At 45.9% G+C, this 9,873-nt stretch overlaps 1 protein-coding gene across 2 annotated transcripts; it reads left to right on the top strand.

The window, feature by feature from the left end:
* The first annotated feature begins 384 nt into the window (after positions 1-384).
* Positions 385-9,396, top strand: LOC149273601 (BTB/POZ domain-containing protein 7-like). 2 transcript variants are annotated; one of them, XM_089506126.1, is made up of 10 exons: positions 385-466; positions 1,088-2,167; positions 4,114-4,322; positions 4,861-4,936; positions 5,011-5,171; positions 5,929-6,072; positions 6,352-6,541; positions 6,936-7,114; positions 7,595-8,023; positions 8,581-9,396. In XM_089506126.1, the coding sequence occupies exons 1-10, from the start codon at positions 385-387 to the stop codon at positions 9,394-9,396; spliced, it is 3,366 nt and encodes a 1,121-aa protein (XP_089362252.1). The 2 variants fall into 2 exon arrangements, with proteins under 2 accessions (XP_089362252.1, XP_089362251.1); XM_089506125.1 differs by having other exon boundaries at positions 7,595-8,035; positions 8,590-9,396.
* The last annotated feature ends 477 nt before the right edge of the window (positions 9,397-9,873 follow it).

Genomic DNA, 9,873 nt, shown 5'->3' with positions numbered 1-9,873 from the left:
TCTGTTTTCCGAGGAAGGATTTAGTACTTTCTGCCTCGTTGTAGTTTCAGGAAGTAAATTAATTTATGATAAATGTATAAATTATATGTTTGCTTTCCAAACAGCCTTTTTCTTTTTTTTTTTTTCCTCTTTTCTTCCTTGCAATTCCTCCCCAAAATTCTTTTGGAGCGTGAAATACCTGTTTTTCTTGTTTTGTCCCAATAAACTGGAGGCACCATCGCCGTCAGTCGGTTCACCTCCTTTTTTTTTTTTTCTTTCTAAGCATATGTTCTTTTTCAGAAATGTTTCGGACGTCCGCACGCCAGCCCCGATTGAAGGCCGACGAGGCAATGTGGGAGTACACTTTAACGAGCCATCCGGCAAAATGCCTGCGTGACTAACGACATGGGTGCGAATGCCTCCAACTACCCTCACTCGTGTTCCCCGAGGGTAGGGGGAAACTCGCAGGCGCAACAGACCTTTATAGGTAACGTTGTTGTTTTTCTTTATTCTGTAGCGCCATCGTGTTCCCTGGCGCTGTACAACGCTAAGTAGCGTATAACTTAATTATATTAATTAGACTTAAAGAAACGGGCGAGGGGGATCCTGCTCTTCAGGCATTGGACCAGTCATTCGGTATCCGTCGCCGATGACTACGTTGTGAAACCGCATTCCTGCGAGTCTGCCCTGTAATTATCGTTCATCGTAACCCCTTGAGCGCTCGGCGCCAGCGTTTCGAGGCACTCCCGGCATCTGTTACGGAGAGTAATGAGTGGTTTGCTCTGAACGGCAGATCTATTTATTGCTCACGATCATGGTTGCTTGGGCACGCCGTCCACACGTTTAAAAATACACGCGTCGCCATTGCATCAACATTGCTTTCCTAGAGATTCCTCGGAGAAGTTTCTGGGGTTTTTTTTTTTTGCATTTGAAATCATATTAAATATCTAAGGATTTAAGAAACGCATTTGTGGAGGTATATAAAATATGCAATGGTGTCGCTGAAGCTGAAGTTCCACTTGGCGCACAAATGTGAGAGCTAGGCGTGTTGGTGAAAAGGCGGGCGATCGCTAAACGATGCTAAAAATTCTGTGTCGTTTTCTTCCAGGAACGTCGTCCTATTCTCATCAAGGTTACGGATACGAATCAAAGTTATACAGCCTCGATCATGGCCACGAGAAACCACAAGACAAGAAAAAGAAAACCTCCAGCCTCGCCACCCTCAAGAAGAAATTCATTAAGAGGCGGAAGTCGAGTCGCTCTGCGGACCATGCCAAGCAGATGCGAGAGCTCCTGTCCGGGTGGGACGTCAGGGACGTGAATGCGCTGGTGGAGGAATACGAAGGCACGGCGGCCTTAAAGGAGCTCTCGCTGCAGGCGAACTTGGCGAGACCGGAAGCCAGGACTTTGCAGAAAGACATGGCTGATCTATACGAGTACAAATATTGTACGGATGTGGACTTAATATTCCAGGAAACCTGCTTTCCGGTACATCGTCCCATACTGGCCGCAAGGTGTCCATTCTTTAAAAAGTTACTTTCATCTTCCCCGGAGTACGGAGCGGAAATAATCATGGACATCAACACTGCTGGAATAGACATGTCTATGTTCTCCGCGCTCTTACACTACCTTTATACGGGGGAGTTTGGCATCGAGGACTCCCGATTCCAGAACGTTGATATCCTTGTGCAACTGAGTGAAGAGTTCGGCACCCCGAACTCTTTGGACGTCGACATGCGCGGGCTCTTTGATTACATGTGCTATTACGATGCCATCCTCAGCTTTTCTTCGGACTCTGAGCTGGTGGAAACATTTGGGGCTCAGAGCTGCTTGGATGAGGAGCTCAGAGCTCACAAGGCGGTCCTTTCAGCTCGCTCGCCGTTTTTCCGGAATTTGCTGCAAAGACGGATCCGAACAGGAGAAGAGATAACCGACCGGACTTTACGGACTCCCACTAGAATCATACTGGATGAATCCATAATACCAAAAAAATACGCAAAAGTCATTTTGCATTGCATGTATACGGACGTGGTGGATCTCTGCTATGTTTTGCACTGTAGTCCATCTGTTGGGAGCCTCAGTGAAGTCCAGGCCTTGGTGGCGGGGAAGCCGAGCATGACGCGGGCTGAGGAAGCGATGGAGCTCTATCACATAGCGCTGTTCTTGGAGTTTAATATCCTTGCGCAAGGTAGGAGTACGTGTCAGTTGGGATCTTACTGCCCTGTTTGATCCAGATAGCTTTTGCTAGATTTTGTATGTTTTGAAGACGTTATCTTTTGGGTGGATTCAAGCGGAATAGGTTTAGCACCTTGTTCCATGCCGGGTTCATGTTGGGAGACTCTGGGATCTATTGAAAGCATCTCCCATCAGCTCAAAGGCAAATTACGCTGATCCCAGAGGCTCTCCCCGCAGAGATCTATGTTAATGTAACGTTCGGAGCTTTGAGTATGACCTCATTAGTGTGCCTGGGCTTGGAGTATGACCTCATTAGTGTGCCTGGGCTTCCTGTGAGGGCCGTACGATGTCTATTTTCCATGTTCCAGACATTATTGTAATGCTCTGTTTCAAAAGCACAATCCTAGTTTTTATGGAACCCGTTAAGCGCAGACGTATGTTGAATGACAAACGCACATATGGAACAGATTGGTTCCAGCCGCTAACCGTTCGTCAGACTTCAAAAACATCCACAAGCATCCTTTCAATAAACAAGAGGAGGAAGTAGACAGCGGGGCTCATAAACAAACCTTGTCTGCGTGAAACGGCCCAGTGTGTGTCTAAAAATATGCGCTCGCTTTTCATGGCTTCTTCCTTTTTTCGAGACATTTCCGAAAAATGTTCAATTGGTCCTTTTTCACCCCACTTAAGTATAGTATATGTTGATTTCTAAGAAGTATTCTGGCCTCTCTATATACTGTAGGCAGACAATGCAGTAGAGCAGCAGGTAATGCGAGCAGAATGCTGGTTGTATAGCGAGAGGTATTAGCAGTAGATAGAGGGAAGAGCTCATGCCGTTGTACAGAGGACCGCTGAGACCTCACTTGGAGTATTGTGTACAGTACTGGAGACCGGATCTCCAGAAGGATATAGAAATGTTGGAGAAAGTGCAGAGAAGGGCTACTAAAATGGTTTATGGATTACAAGATAAACCTTACCAGGACAGGTTAAAGGATCTTAACCTATATAGCCTGGAAAAAAAGACGGGACGGGGGATACGATAGAAACATTTAAATACTTAAATGGAATCAACAAGGTAAAGGAAGATACCGTATTTGCTCGATTATAAGACTAGGTTTTTTTCAGAGCAAATGCTCTGAAAAATACCCCTCGTCTTATAATCGGGGTCGTCTTATAATCAGACCTCAAATAGGTCTGACTATGAGACGACTAAGATCCAGATCCCCCGCAGAGCTGGATCCTCCTGTCCCCCACCCCCCCGCCCCACTTACCGGTGCTTCTGAGTCCCCCGCTGTGTAGCCGGGGCAGCATGTCGAGCTCTACGCGATTCGCGTACACAACTTCCGCTGCAGCTGGAAGGAGGTACGGCTAGCAGCGGGGGTTGTCTGCGTGTATCGTGCAGACCTTCCCCGGCTGTCAGAGATCAGAGTTCCCCGGACCGGTGCGGTGAATTCTCTCTGACAGTCGGGGAAGGTCTGCACGATGCCTACCAGACTGGATGGGCCTACTGGTTCTTATCTGCCGTCACTTTCTATGTTTCTGTATGAGGCAATGATAGAGGTGTAGAAGTATCCAGCAGTTTTGTGCTATGAATGAGTGGCCCTACCACATAAACAGATTAAACAGATATTTAGGGCCCCCTTTGGTTTAAAGGACCACGTACATGACAAATTGGAGATCTCTTATTATACCTGATTTGGGGTCATAAACACCGTTTTCCTTAATTGATCAATGAACTGACGTCTGACGATAAGGACTCTGACCTCATTATTATTATTATTATTTGTTTTATATAGCACCATCAAATTCCGTAGCGCCATCAAATTCTTACCTCATCACCGAACCCTGCGAGCTTCTGAGCCGAGACAAACATCGGACCCAAACTGTTGCCGTGCTTTGCTCTGTTTGTGGAAACCGCTATTGTAACGCCTGGGCTTTGTTTGGTTCTTTCCCTCTCAGGCTGCGAAGATATTATCGCAGAGAGCATCTCTCTGGACACGCTAATCGCCATCTTGAAATGGAGCTCTCAGCCCTACGGCTCGAACTGGGTCCACCGCCAAGCTTTGCATTTCCTCTGTGAGGAGTTCAGCCAGGTCATGGTTTCCGACGTCTTCTATGAACTTGGCAAGGACCACTTGGTAACAGTAATCCAGTCGGACTATCTGCAGGTATTTGGCTTTCGTGACTTTATCGTGGCTGCAGACTTCTTACCCCACTGAATTGGGGCTATTTTGTGTATTTGCCGCGTATGTTCTCTGTGTATAGCAGGCAGGTTGGTCTAATATGGTGCTTCCAACCCGGTTCCATTCGCTTACCAAACAGGGGTCGGTTTTCCAGACCCGCCATAGATAAATGTTGCCGACACCAGCGGATCAGATGCAACAATGAGTTTGCTGACCGCGTGTTGCGTTTGCATGAGCCAAGCCGATGAGCGCACATACGTGTTACATTTCCATTGTCAGGATTTACCGGTTTGGAGGTGTTTTTTGGGCTATTAAGAGGAGTATTTTCATTTTTATTTTCTTTCTTTTGTGGAGTTTCGTCTCTGGGGGTTTATTTATGTATTCCTTGGTTATAGAAGCTGTCTAGATGATAGGGTGGCATGCTGTCCTGTGTCCCTCTGCGTCCTCCGGTCTCTTATCTGATTGCGCAGTTTGTCTGCAGCTCTTTTTTTTTTTTTTAACTTTTCTTTTTCTTTCTCCCAAGGCGAGTGAACAAGATGTACTCAAGTACCTTATTAAGTGGGGAGAGTATCAGCTAATGAAAAGAATAGCGGACAGAGGTGAGATTTTATTTTCCGTTTCTCCCATTACTCTGAATGAGAGTGAAGTTCTAACGCGTTCCCCTTTACCCCAGAGCCCAATCTGCTGAGTGGAACGGCTCACAGCGTCAACAAGCGAGGAGTTAAAAGGAGAGATCTGGACATCGAGGAGCTCAGAGAGATATTATCTCCCCTGCTGCCGTTCGTCCGCATTGAACACATTCTACCCATGAACAGCGATGTACTGAGCGACCCTGTAAGTGACGCGGGGCGTATGGCCGTGTTCTGACCGTTTTTAAAACACCCGGAATAATCTATTTTATATAGAAAGGGGTACTTTGCAGGGTGACTGGATAGGCTCCTCATCTGATTGTAATCTCATGCTTTGTCTCTGATGCTATTTAATTACTGTTCTAAATCTTAGAGGTCCTGCTCCAGCTTCTCTAGGTTTAGCACTCATTAATTATCCTTTAATCATGTATAATTTTGCCTCCAGGGCAAATTACATACACAAAGCTGCCATAAAAAACTGCAAACACTCCTTAAAAGCTTTTTTTTTTTTGCTTTTAAGTGATTAAACATTTAGAGGAGTTAATAAATTGACCAATCTCCTAATGATTTGTCTTGGTCTTTAACCCCACATTATTTATGTCAGAATGAATGGTATGGCGTGGGCATTGTGAATGACACGGTAGTATCGGCTTATAGATAGCGTGGAGATCAATGCTGCAAACTAAACAAAATTGTTAAATATTGTGGTCAGATGGGGACGGTGCCCTGCGCTGCTCTCCCTCATATAGTTAGATGAATGGTCCTTTTCTTTGATGTCAGTGTGTTAGTTCACAATAACCGTTGATGTTTAATGTGTAAAGGAAGAGCATCTGGGGCTATAATTTACTTCATCAAATTATTATAATCTATTTAAGTAAAACACATTGTAGTTTCTGTTCCCGGACACGTTTTGCTCCCTCTGGCGGCACTTGTGAATTTATATTTATTTTTTGCCTGTCTAGATGAAGAGAGGCTTGATAAGCACCCCCCCTGCAGATATGTTACCGACCTCGGAGGGGGGCAGATCAAACGCGTGGCTGCGGCAGAAGAGCGCTGGCATATATGTTCGACCGCGACTGTTTTCGCCTTATGTAGAAGAGGCCAAGGTAAACTGAACTAGAAACATGTCGTGTACGGGTAGGGACACATCCCATGGACGCTGTGTAAATTGGCACTCAAAATGAGGCCAACGACACAAGGATTCAGGGGTTTGCCCAGTCCACCCGTCTGGAAATCATGTATTGAATGAGCTTCTATGTTTAACGCTTGAGATTTTCTCCATTAGAGTGTGAGCCTTTAAGCTGTGTTACCAGCGCATTGCACGCCGAGCTTTCTTGTTTCATGAAGGGTGATTGTGAGTTAATTGCCCTTCGCTGTCCTTCCAGTCGATGCTCGATGAGATGATGGTGGAGCAGACTGACCTGGTTCGATTGAGGATGGTCCGGATGTCCAACGTCCCGGACACGCTCTATATGGTTAACAATGCGGTACCCCAGTGCTGTCACATGATTAACCACCAGCAAATGAGCAGCAGCCAGGCCAGCCCTCCTACTGTTGTAGCAAATGAGGTGCCAGGTAACCGACTTTAGACACTTGATTATTGCTTAAACAGATCGCCCTGAAACCCCGTTTTCTGCGCTCGGTATTTCTGTTCCCGGGTTAATTGCAGTTTGCAGACAGATTTTCGAATCCAATCCGTGCCATAAGTTGGAAGCAGCACGTAATGTGCCTGTAAATGACAAACCTAAGACTGAAACTCTGCTCGTTGGTGTTTGCCTCGGTGTAAGTGCTGAAATGGCAACATAATCCTCAAATGATGAAAGGGTTAAAAGGGGTTTAATCTTTGTTACAACATTGGGGAGTAGTGCATGCAGGTCTGCGGTTCCATGGACTTCGTGTTGATCCAATTGTCTGTCTGCCCGTGATATTGGACGTCGTAAAATCTCTGTGGTTCTGTTTTTGTCCCCAGTTCCTCCGCTTGGTGTCGTGAAGGACATGATCCGGCGTCTCCAGGAGCTGCGTCACACCGAGCAGGTGCAGCGCGCGTACGCCTTAAACTGCGGGGAGGGCGCAACCGTCAGCTACGAGATCCAGATCCGGGTCCTGAGAGAATTCAGTCTTTCGGACTCTGCGGCAGAACTGTTACAGGTAGAGCCGCTTCACCCTATAAAATATCAAATGCAACACAAATACGGCGCACTTGGGTCTTGCATTACCCTTTCCTAGCAGACATGGCCGCTTACGTTAATGCCGGCCCGTCTCTGTAACAAGGCTGTGGAGCCAGGGACGTGTATTCAGGCACAATATATTCTGCTGGGAAACGGATCAATGAAATTATATTTATTTCTCTAAGTTTTTCTCTGGCACAAAATACTTTCGAAATGTTAAGGTTTTTGTCTCGGTGCCCGCAGCATACAGACTATAAAATATTTCTTTTACTCGTTTGGTAGCATCTAGTCTGTAATGGTGTAACGGTGACACTTCAATACAAAGTGTCTCATACATTGAATCAGGCAGTTTTTCCCCTTTATTTCTTTTTTATTTTAATATGTTTGCCAGCGTGTATTTTTTTGTTTTATTTTAATGTTAGCACGACTCAAACCACTGTTTCTTATTATTACCTTTTAGAATCCCCACAAGTTCTTCCCCGATGAGCGGTTTGGGGATGAAAGTCCGGTTCTAGCAGTGCGACAGCCTGGGCGATGTCGCGTAAACAGCACGCCTGCTCCTGAAACCATGTTTACGGACATAGACTCTTACGTGGCCTTCCATCCACCGTTACCCCCTCCGCCTCCCCCCTACCACCCCCCGGTGACCCCGATACATAATCAGTTTAAAGTTAGCTGGAAACACAGGGTGCCCAGCCAGCATCCATCCCGCTCCTTTTCATACCCTTGCAATCATTCCCTCTTCCACTCCAGGACGGTCCCCAAAGCTACACCGCTTGCCTACTTACCTGGTGTAAAAGCAGCACCGCCTGATTGCACTAACAATACCGGACTCGGGAGGCAAACTGTAGCAGCGGCAGCAGCGGCCATGGCTGCCGAACAGCAAGCGGTAAGATATCGCGTGACCATTAATATAGCTGCAGATATATATATATATATATATATATATATGTGTGTATATACATATATATATGTATATACAGAGGACCCAACGCTCTGCTTTCAGTATCTGCCGCCGGATTTGGGGCTGAGGTTCTGTTGAGAGGAAAGGGTTAGTTGGGTTTGCATGTTAGATCCTTCTGGTTGGTTCAAAAATCTTATTTGGCAATCTGATCTGTTGTACATTAAAGAGGTTAAGAAAGCTAGCATTTAAACAGATGGTGTTTTGTAATGTCACCTTAAAATATTAGAATTTTCCACAAATTGGTAAAATCGGTACAGCTACCTAAAAAAGAAAAAAAAAAAAACCCCTAGAAGTGTATTATGATGTGTGGTTAATTCTACAAATTATTACTTTATAACTGGAGAGCCTCGAGGTATCGAATCACTTCTCTAAATATTTTTTCTTGAAAGATGTAAATTTTTAGTATTAAAGCCCCTTTGTGCGGAGGACTTCACTCTCCCAGAGTCAGAAAGTAACCTCTATCATCTTTCCTTTGTTGTTAGTGCGGCGAGCCCGTTCTGAATGAGTTCATGCCGGATATTGCCATGGGGGTATCTACAATGTCCTTAAAGGAGAGGAGGCTTCCCGAATTAACAATCGATACGCAGATTGGCCACCAAGTGTCTGACATGATGCCTGGTCCTCCCCAGCACCTCTCCTGCATGCCGAGCAGGCACATGCCGAGCTCCCGGAAGAAACAGATCGTTGAGCAAAAGATGGAAACGAGAGAGAGCCAGCCGGAGTACCCCAACTTCTATGACTTTTCGAACTCTGCGTGTAGGCCGTCAACCCCAGTCCAAAGTAGACATTCTCCCTTGGCCTCACAGGGTCTGTATTTTGGCCCCGATTTATACAGCCACAGCAAGCCACCTCCCAACACGTTAAAGTCTGTTTACCTATCAAACCAGATCTCGCCTAAGAAACTGGAGGATGGGAGGAGAGAATATCTGTTTCCCCAAGAGGGTCATCCACACAGACAAAAGCCTGAACCGTTACACCTCGATGTCTTAGAGCAGCCTCCTCAACGCTTGGACCTGGCCCTGGCTGCGCAGGAGAACGGCGGCCACGGCACTCATCACGGCCGGGGTAGAACAAAAATGGAAACGGACCTGACTTACGGCCTGACGTCTGCTAGACCTTCGTATTCTGCCTACGGCTCCGACTTGCAGGACGAGCGATCTTTCCGGAGAATTGTTGACGGTGATTTGCTGGATCGCAACGCACAAAGAAGCATGGAACTGGAACGGGAGGAGACGGCGGGCAGGGAGAGGAGGTCTCCAAACAAATCGGACTTTCTGTACAAAAAATCCGCTCTTTAAATATAACCTCTCGACATTCTCTCTGTGCCTCTAACCCGATAGATACGTTTCTTACAAATCAGCCTGAGCAACGCCATTGCCGGGGGATCACCCGCTCTTCAGAACGTCTTTCCTGAATTTGTTCCCTTTTTTTGTTCCATGCTGAATTAGAAGCCGCACGCTTCCTTTTTTTGTGCTGCTTTTGATGAATTTCCTTTTTTAATCCTTTCTGTATATATTTTTTTTGTGTGTTTTTCTTCTAAGAAAAAAATGAGCTTGCACTTTTCTCTCCTAATTTCAGATTTTGCTTTGCATCCTTGCATCATTTCTTGCTTTTGTTCTTACTCCGTGTACTTCTGTTTGCGTCATATTACGATATTCAGCGGGTTAAATGTGATGAGTGGAAGCTTCTTGGAAGATGTTTAATGTCATTTTTTTAGACAAATCCAAAGAGCACCTTGGCATATTACTCTGTTAGTCTTTTCAGCACCGTGATTG

This window comes from Sceloporus occidentalis, unplaced genomic scaffold (assembly GCF_023333645.1).
Source record: "Sceloporus occidentalis isolate IW3139 unplaced genomic scaffold, rSceOcc1.0.p SCAF_365, whole genome shotgun sequence".
NCBI lineage: Eukaryota > Metazoa > Chordata > Lepidosauria > Squamata > Phrynosomatidae > Sceloporus > Sceloporus occidentalis.
This window is presented reverse-complemented; position numbering and strand designations above follow the sequence as displayed.

Excerpts from the sequence above, each read along its gene's own strand:
- LOC149273601 (XM_089506125.1), top strand. The coding sequence starts at position 385 with ATGGGTGCGAATGCCTCCAACTACCCTCACTCGTGTTCCCCGAGGGTA. Across the intron at positions 7,115-7,594 it reads CTGCGGCAGAACTGTTACAG|AATCCCCACAAGTTCTTCCC; the intron begins GTAGAGCCGCTT and ends ATTACCTTTTAG. Across the intron at positions 8,036-8,589 it reads AGCAAGCGGTAAGATATCGC|CCCGTTCTGAATGAGTTCAT; the intron begins GTGACCATTAAT and ends TAGTGCGGCGAG.